A 14,017-nucleotide genomic window follows, 5' to 3' on the forward strand; every position below is an offset into this window, starting at 1 on the left:
AATCCACAGCAAACATCATTCTCAATGGTGAAAAACTGAAAGCATTTCCTCTAAGATCAGGAGCAAGACAAGGATGTCCACTCTCACCACTATTATTCAACATAGTTTTGGAAGTCCTAGCCACGGCAATCAGAGAAGAAAAAGAAATAAAAAGAATACAAATTGGAAAAGAAGAAGTAAAACTGTCAGTGTTTGCAGATGACATGATACTATACATAGAGAATCCTAAAGATGCTACCAGAATACTACTAGAGCTAATCAATGAATTTGGTAAAGTTGCAGGATACAAAATTAATGCACAGAAATCTCTTGCATTCCTATACACTAATGATGAAAAATCTGAAAGAGAAATTAAGGAAACACTCCCATTTACCATTGTAACAGAAAGAATAAAATACCTAGGAATAAAGCTACCTAGGGAGGCAAAAGACCTGTATGCAGAAAACTATAAGACACTGATGAAAGAAATTAAAGATGATACCAACAGATGGAGAGATATACCATGTTCCTGGATTGGAAGAATCAATATTGTGAAAATGACTATACTACCCACAGCAATCTACAGATTCAATGCAATCCCTATCAAATTACCAATGGCATTTTTTACGGAACTAGAACAAAAAATCTTAAAATTTGTATGGAGGCAAAAAAGACCCCGAGTAGCCAAAGCAGTCTTGAGGGAAAAAAACGGAGCTGGAGGAATCAGACTCCCTGACTTCAGACTATACTAGAAAGCTACAGTAATCAAGACAATATGGTACTGGCACAAAAACAGAAACGTAGATCAATGGAACAAGATAGAAAGCCCAGAGATAAACCCATGCACCTATGGTAAACTAATCTATGACAAAGGAGTCAAGGATATACAATGGAGAAAAGACAGTCTCTTCAATAAGTGGTGGTGGGAAAACTGGACAGCTACATGTAAAAGAATGAAATTAGAACACTCCCTAACACCATACACAAAAATAAACTCAAAATGGACTAGAGACCTAAATGTAAGACCAGACACTATAAAACTCTTAGAGGAAAACATAGGAAGAACACTCTTTGACATAAATCACAGCAAGATCTTTTTTGATTCACCTCCTAGAGTAATGGAAATAAAAACAAAAATAAACAAATGGACCTAATGAAACTTAAAAGCTTTTGCACAGCAAAGGAAAGTACAAACAAGACGAAAAGACAACCCTCAGAATGGGAGAAAATATTTGCAAACGAATCAACGGACAAAGGATTAATCTCCAAAATATATAAACAGCTCATGCAGCTCAACATTAAAGAAACAAACAACCCAATCCAAAAATGGGCAGAAGACCTAAACAGACATTTCTCCAAAGAAGACATACAGATGGCCAAGAAGCACATGAAAAGCTGCTCAACATCACTAATTATTAGAGAAATGCAAATCAAAACTACAATGAGGTATCACCTCACACCAGTTAGAATAGGCATCATCAGAAAATCTACAAACAACAAATGCTGGAGAAAAGGGAACCCTCTTGCACTGTTGGTGGGAATGTAAATTGATACAGCCACTATGGAGAACAATATGGAAGTTCCTTAAAAAACTAAAAATAGAATTACCATATGATCCAGCACTCTCACTACTGGGCATATACCCAGAGAAAACCATAATTCAAAAAGACACATTCACCCCAATGTTCATTGCAGCACTATTTACAATAGCCAGGTCATGGAAGCAACCTAAATGCCCATCGACAGATGAATGGATAAAGAAGATGTGGTACATAAATACAATGGAATATTACTCAGCCATGAAAAGGAACGAAATTGGGTCATTTGTTGAGACGTGTATGGATCTAGAGACTGTCATACAGAGTGAAGTAAGTTAGAAAGAGAAAAACAAATATCATATATTAACGCATGTATGTGGAACCTAGAAAAATGGTACAGATGAACCGGTTTGCAGGGCAGAAGTTGAGACACAGATGTAGAGAACAAATGTATGGACACCAAGGGGGGAAAGCCTCGGCGGGGTGGGAAAAAAAATTCAAACTACCTCCTCATCCTCCTCTCAGTAAACGTGGACTACTATTTAAGATTCAAAATTATTTCCTATTTTGTCATTTTTAATCTTTAATTATTAGAATTGTGATGATATTTAATACAATTTTGAAATTCAAACAAACAAAAAACAGCATGTATGATATAACCCTAATTTTATTAAATATATATTATTAAAAAAAAAGGAAAAGAAAATAATAGGAAAGCCCATAACCTAGCTAGAACACAAAAGGGGAATCCTCAGTGGACAAGAAACTAAGTGTATACAGGAAGATTAGAGACAGACAGTTTAGGATTGAAAAAGGAAACCATGAGCCAAAAAGCATATAAGATTGCTACAAAAGATATGGTGTACTTTTAAAAATGTCCCAAGCCCAGAAATGGCAGATGCTGGGAGTAGGAGGCACCTCTGAGGAAATTAAATGGTAATTACTTAGAGCACCGACATAAGAATGGCCAGTCAGATGTAGTCTCCACACCATCCCTACCTCTTGAACAAGTCAGTAAGGAAGACATCTGCCCAAAAGAAGGAACAATGAGTGTGGGCACCTAAGTCACAAAGGCAAATGAGAAAATTTCTGGGGTGGTTGATGACACCCCTGAGGAATGGGGACATTCCTGCTCAGAATACCTTCTGTTGGTATATCCCATCCAGAACCTTGCCTTGTCTCTTCCACATTCACCTTCTAAATGCTGCAGTAGTGACGCGCGTGGTCCCCACCAGAACCCATTTGCCGGGCCAGTGTACATGTGCCCCAGCTGCTGCTTGTCGCCTGCTAACCACTGACAACTGCAGCTTTCTGGGAGCCTTGCCCTGATAACAAGAGCTTACCTGTGGATGCTAAGGAGGTTCACCACTTCCCCCTTCCAGACAGCTCCTGCCAATGACTGACTGATGTGAGGGTCTAACAGTTTAGCTCCTTTGCCTCTGGCTGTACAACCTCTCTGGTGCAGTTTATAATCAAGATTTCCCTAGGGACTCAAGAAGAACCTAGAATTCTCTGAAAACACATATTTGCCCAGTTCAGTGGTTCCTGAACTTTACTGCACATTGGAACCACCTATTTATCTGTTGCTGCTTAACAAATCATGCCCAAACTTAGAAGCTTAAAACAACACACAATTTATTATCTCACAACTTCTGTGGGTCAGGAGTCTGGGTATGGCTTAGCTGTATGCCTCTTCCTCCTCAAGGTCTCTCATGAGGTGGATGGGAGAAGATCTGCTTTCAAGTTTACTCACATGGCCGTTGATAGGTTCAGTCTCTTGCCATGGGGGCTTCTCCGCGAGGCTGCTTGCAACATGGCAGCTGTCTTCCCCCAAGACAAGCAATTAAAGAGAGTGCAAGAGAGAACAAGGAAGACAGAAGCCATTGTCTTCTTATGACCTAATCTTCTTAGAAGAAATATCCTATCACTTCTGCGGTATTCTGTCCATTAGAAGCAAGTCGGTAAGTCCAGCCCACATTTAAACAAAAGTTTAAATATCAGAAAGCAGGGATCACTGACAGTGATTTTACCATGTACTTGGGATTTTTAAAAAATACTAATGCCTGGATTCACATTCCAAGACATTCTGATCTGATCTAGGATGAAGTTTGACCTGAATACTGGGATACTGTAAAGTTTTTTAATTGTTGTAAAAAACACATAATATAAAATTAACTTTCTTTATTTTTAAGTGTACTGTTCAGTAGTGCTAACGATACTCACATTGTTGTATAACATATACTTAGAACTTTTTCATCTTGCAAAACCGAAACTATACTCATTGAACAACACCCTTTTCCACCCTCACCCAAGCCCCTGACAACCACCATTCTACTTTCTGTTAACATCATTTTGACTACTCTAGATATATCAGTGGAATCATACAGTATTTGTCCTGGCTTATTTCACTCAACATAGTGTCCTCAAGGTCTATCCATGCTATAGAATGAGACAGGATTTCCTTCTTTTTTACAGCTGAATAATATTCCTCTGTGTGTGTGTATGTGTGTGTGTGTGTGTGTGTGTGTGTGTGTATGTGTGTGTGCATCCCACATTTTCTTTATCCATTCACCTGTCCATGGATATTTGGGCTGCCTCTACCTCTTGGCTATTGTGAATTATTTTGCAATTAACATGGGCGTGCAAATAACTCTTTGAGATCCTACTTTCAGTTGTTTTGGATATATACCCAGAAGTGGCATTATTGGATTAAATGGTAATTTTACTTTTAGTTTTTTGAGGAAACTCCAAACTATTTTCCATAGCAGCTGCCCATTTTATGTTCCCAAAAGCAGTGTACGAATGTTCCAATTTCTCCACGTCTGTGTCAACACTTGTTATTTTCTAGCTTTTTAAAAAACAGTAACCATTCTAATGGGTATGAGGTGTTATCTCACTGTGGTTTTGATTTGCATTTTTCTAATCTTTATAAATGTTGAGTACTTTCAGATGCTTGTTGGCCATTTGTATATGTCCTTTGTAGAAATGTCTATTCAAGTCCTTTGGCCATTATTTAGTTATTTTTTAAAATCTGTTGAGTTGTAGGAGCTCTTTACATACTCTGAATATTGATCTCTTTTCAGATATATGGTTTGCAATTATTTTCTCCCATTCTGTGTGTTGCCTTTTCACTTTGTTAATTGTTTCTTTTGCTGTGCAGAAGTTTTCAAGTTTTATGCAGTCCCACCTATTTTTGCTTTTGTTGCCTGTGCTTTTAGCGTCATATCCAAGAAATCATTGTCAAATTCAACGTCATGAAGTTTTTACATGTGGTTTGCTAGATATAGTAGTCTTGGTTGGCCATTTTTTTCCTTTCAGCATTTTGGATGTATCATCCCATTCCCTTCTGGCCTGCAAGGTTTCCACTGAGAAATCCAACTATTATCTTATGGGAGCTCTTGCTTTTCTCTTATTGTTTTTAAGATTCTCACTTTCTGTGACTTTTGACAGCTTGAGTACAATGTGTTTCAGCATAGATTTCTTTGGTTTTATCTTAATGGGAGCTTTTTGATCATCTTGAATTTGTATGTCCATTTCCTTCCTCAAATTTGGAGGTTTTGGCCCATTATTTCTTCAAATAGGCTTTCTGACCATTTATTTCTCTCTTCTCTTTCTGAAACTCCCATAATGCATAGGTTGGCCCGTTAAATGGCATCCCACAAGTCCCTTAGGATCTCTTCACTTTCCTTGTTTTTCTTTTTGCTCCACTGATTCTATAATTTCAAATAACCTGTCTTCACGTTCACTGATTCTGTTTTTTCATCCGATCCAGTCTGCTATTGATCCCCTCTAGTCAAATTTTCAATTTATCATATTCTACAGCTCCAGAATTTATTTTTGGTTCTTTTTTTCATAGTTTCTATATCCTTGTTGGTATTCTCACTTTGTTCATGCATCATTTTCCTGGTTTCTTTTAGATGTCTGCAACATCTTTGAGCTCACTGAGCATTTTTATGATGGTTATTTTGAATTCTTTGTTGAGTAATACATTTCCATTTGTTTAGGGTTGGTTTCTGGAATTTTATTTTGTTCCTTTGATTGAGCCCTGAGTCCCTGTTTCTTTGTATGCCTTGTTATCTTTTGTTGGAAATTGTATATTTGAAAAAACAGCCACCTCTCCTGGTCTTTATGAAATTCTTCACTAGGGAAAGACCTTCACCAATTATCCCAGCTAAAGATTCTGGGAGTCTCTCAAACCTTTCTGGAATGTGCCTTCTCCAGGCTTTGGTGAATTATCTCCAGCTGGACTTCGGCTTTTTCCTACTCCAGAGTAACCCCAGGTATCTATCAGCATTACTGCAATCAATATCTCTGGAGTATAGCAATGCACACGACTCACCTTTGTTCTCAGTGGACCTCAGGCATCTAAAATGTGCCACTCTCTTAAAATGTGCCACTCTTTTTCCGTCAATGTTCCAAGTAAGATGAGACAGAAACCAGTGCCTTGGGCAGCCTCTTAAAAAGCCAGAATATAAGACACATGTTCCAGCTTTTTCTTTTCCTCCTGAGGGAGAACTCAAAAGTTGGGAGTTTCCTCCTGATTGCCCTTGCTCAGTAGGAGGGACGTGGGGTATGGTGGGTAAGTGCAATGGAATATTCTAATTGCTCCATTGTGCCTCTTCCTGGCATTGTGCTTGCATGGAATGCTATAACCTCTCAAGTGGTTTCTGGAGTTACCATAAAGGTAATCTGGTCCTCATATAGTTATGAGAGCGTCTCCATGTGGGAAAGTGAGCCTGGAGTTTCCTATTCTGCCAGCTTGCTGACATCACTCCTCTAATTTCTGGGATTTTCAAAAACTCCCCAGGTGATTTTAATGGGTAGCAAAGTTTTGGAACCACTGACTTTTCCCACACTCCTCTCTGGCTTTCTTCACTCAGAGGTTTCTACTGAGAGCTCCCTTAATAAATCATTTGCATAAGAATCTTAGGGAATTCCCTGGGAGTCCAGTGGTTAGGACTTGGCACCTTCACTGCTGTGGTCCAGGTTCAATCTCTGGGTGGGGAACTAAGATCCCACAAGCCACGAGGTGTGGCCAAAGAAAAATCTTAATCTCAGCCTGAGCGTCTAAGAAAACTTGCTTGGTAGCATGATTGGCCTATTTCCTGCAAGAAGGCAATAGCAAACAGATAAAACAAAACACAGGTTAATAGGAAGTTTCAATTAAAAAAATGAGTACCCATTAAAGTATCACCAAATATTTGGGGAAAGCCAACACTTTGAATTGAGGCACCATGTTCATTAAATGGAATAATTTATACCCAAGGAAAGAGATATACTAAGAAGAGAACAACAAGAACATGACTTCAGAATAACTAAATATCCTCAGAATCATGAAAGTGTACTGTATCTGTTCATAACACTTAACTATTGTTCTTAGAAATTAACAATTAATTGCCAAAGTTAAATAAATAAATAGGTGATATGGACATAACTGTAGAGTGAGTTAATAAGCTAGAGAACTGAGCAGAGAAAATTTTCCAGTGTGTACTGCAAAGGCAAGCAGATGAGAAGTATAAAGAAAAACTTAATAGATATGGAGGAGGGAGTTACAAAAGGACATAATAAAAGAGAACTGAGGAGAGATAAAAGATATATTCAAGACCTGGACAAAAACTGGATACACAATCCTTTGATTGATTCAAAGATTCCACCAAATACTGAGTAGATCAAAAAATTTTTTTAAATCACCTAAGGATAATAAGAAATTGTTAATTTAGTTAGAAAATGCACTTATCTTTTAGAAATGCACATGGCATCCACTGGAATGGATAAGTGGAGGCAAAAGTTAAATGGATTGAAAAACGAAAAGAAGCTCAGGATATAGAGATAATGATTATAGACTATTATTCTGAGGAATTTGGACATGAAGGGAAATGGATGGCGGATAATAATAGATGGGACATTGGATCTAGGAAAATAGCGTTTGCTGTTTTTTGTTATAATATCTATATCTATACAAAATATCTTTCATATATAATACATATATTACATATAATAGATACAGATTTTATATCTATGTACATATGGTGTATAAGGAAGAAGTCATTACGTTAAAAATAGAGATAGATTACAGTATAGGAGGAAAAAATAAATTGATGACGTGAATTATCTTGGCATTAAACATTTAGAGACTATGAATATTTGTTAAGGATACAGTGGATTTAGGACATGGCTCTGTTTCTGACCAACTGATTTCCAAGATTTTCTACCACTGTGAAAATAATTTTAATGATAAGCTTGTCTATACAATATTCTGAATATTTCAATAATTTAAAACCAAGAATTTTAACTGAATATTTTCATAGAGAAAAATGAGAAAAAGTTACCCTAATAGAAATCCCCATTGCCAGGGAAAATTCATAAGCAAGTGGGAAACAACAGCAGTTGAACATGCCTCTATGAGGCAAGGACCCATAGACAATCTTAAACAAACTCCTTTCAAATGCTTCAAAGCCTGAAATATAAACATAGTCACATTTAGACAAACCTATACTGGCCAATAAGAAAGTTATTTTAAGCAAATATTGAAATACATTCCAGATGTCCCACTGGGCTTTAAATGCTAATGCAGCTCATTTTATATGTCATCATATATTGGATTATAAACTATTTCATAGTTTATAAAACACTTGTATTTTAATTATTAAAAAAGACCCATTTCTCTGTGATTAAATAACTATTTCTGCCTCCCTTATCTTCTTAGTAAATAGTATAATGAAAGGATCCTATAGGTTTATTTCCATCAGTTAACTTGTAGAGATGAACTGTTTGATTAGCGGTAATAATTATGCCAAAAGAGAAAATCATTTAAAAACTGCAAAATTAACTGACAGGGAAAACTTTTAAATTTTCTTATTGGTTCAAATTTTCTACTGGATAATACAATAAATTATCACTGTCTATAATTATTTATGCTCTTAAGATACTTCCACCAGTCTTATATATTTGCCACATTTGTTATATCCTGAATAGCTGGTATATTCATGAATATCCATCTTTAAAAACCCAAATAGATTTATGATCCCTAGACAGTAATATTTTAAGAAATATTTGAAAAGATTAGCTTTTACAAAAATGTAAAGATAATCAGGAACATAGTTCTGTGGGAAAAATTCATGAAACAATAATATTATTGAAATTCTTAATCATTCTGAGAAAACAAAACAAAAGCAATAACCTTTTACAGGAGGACCTTATCCTTTGTTAACCGAAAAGTAAATAGTTCTCCACAGAAGAGCCACAACTCACAAATGATACAAATGTTGCATGCATAAGGGACATTTATGTCTATGTAAATAATTAAAGATTATCTCCAATAGAGATCTTATATCACAGAGATTTCTTTTCATATCAGTAATATAACCAGAAGTAGAAATTAAGGTGTCAATATTTCTGCAAAATCTTTGTTCTTTGTCTTAGTTTTGCTCTACCTGGAACAGCAGTAAGAAAAATTTTGCCTCTTTTTCTTTTCCACCAGCCTCTAATATTGAAAATAACTATACTCAAGGTATAATTGGAAATCTACCTGTGGATCGAGTCCAAGCCCAGCTTGCACTAGAATAATGGTAAGGGCAGTGTTTCTTAAAGTTGAAGACATTGTGTTACTAATATAGACGTGATCACTGAGGAATGGAACATTCCTAACGGTAAAACCAGCCAGTAACATCCCTTAGAAGAAAGAAAATAAACCATGTCTGATTCAGTTCATTTTCCCAAGAGAGAAAACAGAAATGCTTAATTTCCCTTCTTCAAACACACTATGTCTCTCGCTACTTTGGTGAAGGGCAGGTTACATGCAAGTAGAGGAAACAGCATAAATGAAGGAATGGATATAAGAAATGATATATGTCAATGGGGTGCAACAAGCAATTCAGTATTGCTGGAACATAAAGGACTAGGATGGGAGTGGGGAATGGGCTGGAGGGGCCAGATCATGGAAAGCTACCCCTACCCTCTACCCTCCCCTGTTTTGGCAGAGTAAGGCACCATGGGAAAGTTTTAGGCAGGAAGTGAGATAATGAGTCTTGTATTTTCTATGTGATGGTCTTGGCAAATTAGATAGACATAAAACTGAAGGAGAGACCAGACAGAAGGCTCTGCCGTAGTCCATGGAATGGTTAGAAACAAAGAGGCTGAGCTAGGACAAAAGCGGAAGTTTTGGAGAGGAGGAAAAAAAGATTCAGTAAATACTTGGGAGGTGCTGAATGGGTGTTATGAACACAGAAAGGGTGTTAGAGATAAGCGAGAGTGATTACCTCTATTGACAGTAACTAAATACTTGAATGTATTGAATACTTAGAAGATATAATACACCTCTGATAGAAGTTCTTCCACTAATTTTCCTCTACCTGGAGAATTATATAATAATGGTGATGAAGAAATAGGGGGTACCATTGTTTAGGCAGATGATGCATTGATGACTATACATAGTGGAGATGCTCAAACAGCTCACCCAAAAACTATAAAACCTTTTGGTGCCCTAGTCACTATAACATTTGAATCTTGTAATTGTATTTGAATTAGGTTATCTACAGAAAAATTCAGTTTTTTTCAAATTTTTCCTTTTCTACAATATATGTAAAGTTAAGTAAAAAATGTCCTATTAAATGATAAAGCAACCAGAATCATATGCTAAGTATATTTAAAGTATTTAAAAATATATTTCAGGAAAAATCTGTGTGTGTATAGAGAATAAATACTTCTATAAACAAGCTATATATACACATACATAATAAGTACACATATAAAAAAGCTATATAGATCATATACATTGAAATAGTTCTAAATTATATCTACTCTGACTAGAATATAGTCATAATTTACATGTAGTCAATGACAAAAAAATGAGAGCTAATTATTCACTTACCAAGAAGAGGGGGAAGTTGAGGCACTGAAGGTATTCTAATGATTTCCAAAAGTTTCCCGCCAATAACAGCACCATAAAAGATAATTAACAGTCCAAATAAACTTCCATCAGGAAGAACTTCAGGGCCTGAGAATGACCAGGTTACACACCATATCATAAAAAGTATAGCTCCTGAAATATAAAAAAGTGCATGTCTATATATCTATCTAGACGTAGATATATACATATAAGAGAGGAATTTGATTTCATCGAATATATTAATAGCCAATCCTATATAATGATACATAATGTACACTAATGTTGCTTGCTAGTGTAGTTAAAGAAATGTCTGTTTAACATATATTCCAAAGTCCTTGTCAATCTAAAAAAAGTATTTTTATTAAAAAATATTTTTAAACTATCTGTGAATCCTTTAAAGTGCTAAGCTTTCTCATAATATATGACATTTTAAAAATGTCATGGCAGTATGAAGAGATTTACTTCATTTTATGTTTTAAAGTAGCTTTTTCACCAGGAATAAGATAATTTGTTGTGATAACAGTTCTCAAATTTATTGAAGATCATAGTGGCAGTGTGCCACTTTTTTTTTTTTAACATCTTTATTGGAGTATACTTGCTTTACAATGGTGTGTTAGTTTCTGCTTTATAACAAAGTGAATCAGTTATACATATACATATGTCCCCATATCTCTTCCCTCTTGCGTCTCCCTTCCTCCCACCCTCCCTATCCCACCCCTCTAGGTGGTCACAGACAGTGTGCCACATATTTTAATGGCAGCAGACTAAATATTTGTATTGAAAGGATAACTCAGTTGATGTTTGGGTATAAATTATTAAAGGGGACAAAGGCTGAGGAAAAAGTAAACCTGGTCTTCGGGAGAATGTAAAGTATCTTAGATTATGTATAGGAAGTAGAGGTGGACAGGATGAGTAATGATAAGGTAGTAGCCATATTATTTCTGTCAACTAGGTACTAAGGAAAGTCCCTACTCACAGAGGGAATTCATAGATTTCTGTAAAGGACAGAAGGTTATACTGCAAACTTCCATCTTCAAATTAAATAGCTACCTTCATTTACTATGAATCATAATTTCTAATGTTTTTTTTTCAGGTCCTTAAAACAGCTTAAGTGTATTCTTTAGCTGTGACTCCTTTTTGGTGGCTCCAATCTGCCAAGGGTGAAAGAGGAGAATTTTGACAAACTCAGGGAAGGAAGTTAGAAATAAGATTCTTGTCCCCTCCTCTCTGACTATAACCACTCCACAAAATTGGAATACTTAAAGGACTGAACTCTTACTAAAAGAACGAACCAGAAATTATCATTCTACTGATAAAGGGAGAAGACAAGGCAGATTGTTTGTCTTAGCTGGTCTCCGGGTGGCAAAATCACTTCTGAGAATTCATACAGGCCTCAACTAACTTATGTTTTGGGCTCAAATTTACATGATTTGTATGGTTTAGGAACCCCCAAACCCTGAATTTGGCATAAAATGTATCTTCCCATGGAACTATTCCTAGGGCACTTGGTAGATTCTAGTTCAAAATATCCCTAATAGACACTCCTGATTCCAGACTGCATAAAGTCTCAAAGACAAAAGCCCACTGAATCTGAATTTATAATAAAAACTTACAAAATAAGAAGTAATCCCCATGAACAAAAGTTGATAGATACAACAAAGAATGGGCTTAGATATCCAAAAACTTCAGCTAACAGAACCAGTAGATAGACAATATAAAATATGTATTTTCAAAGAAACTCAAGACAATTAAAAAAATACTTAAGACATAAGAAAAGAAATACCTGGAAGCATTGTAAAAGACTCAAATACAAATTTAGAAAGAAACTATAATTACTGAAATTTTAAAAATCACTAGATACCTTAAACAGCAGGCTAGATACAGCTGAAAAGAGAAATATGGTAAACTGGTAGATATGAGGAAATTACCTAGAGTGTAGCATAACAAGAAAAATGAGATGGAAAATATGAGATATTTAGATTTTGGAAAAGATGTAAAATATATCTAATAGTAATTTCAGAAACAGAATAGAAAGAGTGAAAAAGAGACAATATTTGAGAAGAAAATTGGCTTAACAAATTTATAGAATTGATTAAAACCATAATCAATTCTGTATTGATTTGGACGCAGGACGTAAAATAAATTCTCACCAGGATTAAATAAAAATAAATAGATACTTAGACACAATGTTGAGAAACTACAGATCACCAAAAACAAAAATAATGTCTTAAAGAATCTAGAGGGAAAAACATAGATTAGTCATAAAGAAATAAACATTAGAGCAGATCCTCAATTCTCAACAGCAACAACAGAAGCTGGAAGATAATGAAATAAGGTCTTCAAAGTACAGAGATAAAATATCCAATGTTGAATTCTACAGCAAGTTAAACTATCATTCAAGAAAAGGACAAATGAAAGATATTGTCAAGCAAATATATCTAAGAATATATTCCATTTTTACTAGGGGAAAAACTATTAGAAGATATGCTTTAGGAATAAGGACATAGGACTATAAAGGAAGGAAAAACGAACAAAAAAAATTGTAAACATGTAGGTTGGTCTAAACAAGTGTTTGATTGTATAACAAATACCTAATCAAAATTGTTAAATCAGGGGATATAAAAATAAGTTGGATATGGGATTTCCAACAATGATAACATGAAGAAGTTGACAGTTTATTTCAATAAAAAAGTCTACATATAAAACTGTATAAAATAATAAAAGCAACCATTTCAGGACCTTGAAAACTGACCAAAGGCAGTTATCAAATTGAGAAGCATTTATTCTTGAAAAAAATGCTAGAGTTTTGGGTAGGATCACTGAGAGTCTGAGGCCTTCCCGCCTGGGATTGCTACCATTCCTCTCATCCTTCTCCCCCGCTTCAGCTCAGTTGGGAAAAACTAGTTATACCAGCATGGAGTTGGAAGTAAAAACCAGCAGCTTTCCTGCCAGAGGAGGTGGAATGGATTTGATATGGAGTGGAGGCAGAAAACCCATGACCTTGCTGGCTAAAAGTGGCAGACTGGTTTGGGAATGGACAGAGAAAACATGTAGTTTTGCTAGTTTGAGGCTGCAGTCCAAGTTGAGGCAAGTGGCAGACCAGCCAAAAATGGGACTGGGAGATACTGGATATGAAAGAGGTATCGAACAGTTGAAATAAGTTCTCTACATATCCATGGCTAATTGGGCAAGTATGCAAATGCAGGGAAGACTCAAAGAGTATGGCAAAAAGTGAAAAACGATGTGAGACCTGAGTACTAGCAGCAACTTTAAATGCATTCTTCAACCCATCTACAGATCACCTGGCAGAGGGTGGAAGACTTATTGGCCTGAACACAATGTCTCTCCCAAATCATTAGGTGACTACTAAGCTATGCAGACAAAAGGGAAACCACTGGGAAGATAGTCTAACAACAAAAAAATAAACAAACAAAAAATTGATAAGAACCACTGGCTGCTGCAAACCATGGGGCAGGTAAAAATCCACAGTTTAAGTACATGTGAATTACCAAAACAACAATAATAATAATAACAAAAACCCTAAAAAATAAAACTGAATTCAAAGTTGCAATAATGTGTAATTAAAATGTTTAGTTTTCAACCAAATTTTCTA

General features: G+C 35.7%; 1 protein-coding gene across 1 annotated transcript in view; it reads right to left on the bottom strand.

Annotated features, from left to right (window-relative positions):
- Positions 1-14,017, bottom strand: part of SLC9B1 (solute carrier family 9 member B1) — a 46,244-nt gene that overhangs the window by 16,504 nt on the left and 15,723 nt on the right. Inside the window, exons 3-5 of the mRNA XM_068542291.1 lie at positions 10,387-10,557; positions 9,046-9,188; positions 7,847-7,974 (exon numbers count right to left, since the gene is read on the bottom strand). Of these exons, the coding sequence (XP_068398392.1) occupies positions 7,847-7,974; positions 9,046-9,188; positions 10,387-10,557 (442 nt within the window). The remainder of the gene's footprint in view (positions 1-7,846; positions 7,975-9,045; positions 9,189-10,386; positions 10,558-14,017) is intronic.

The sequence above is a fragment of the Eschrichtius robustus genome, chromosome 4, assembly GCF_028021215.1.
Source record: "Eschrichtius robustus isolate mEscRob2 chromosome 4, mEscRob2.pri, whole genome shotgun sequence".
Classification (NCBI taxonomy): domain Eukaryota; kingdom Metazoa; phylum Chordata; class Mammalia; order Artiodactyla; family Eschrichtiidae; genus Eschrichtius; species Eschrichtius robustus.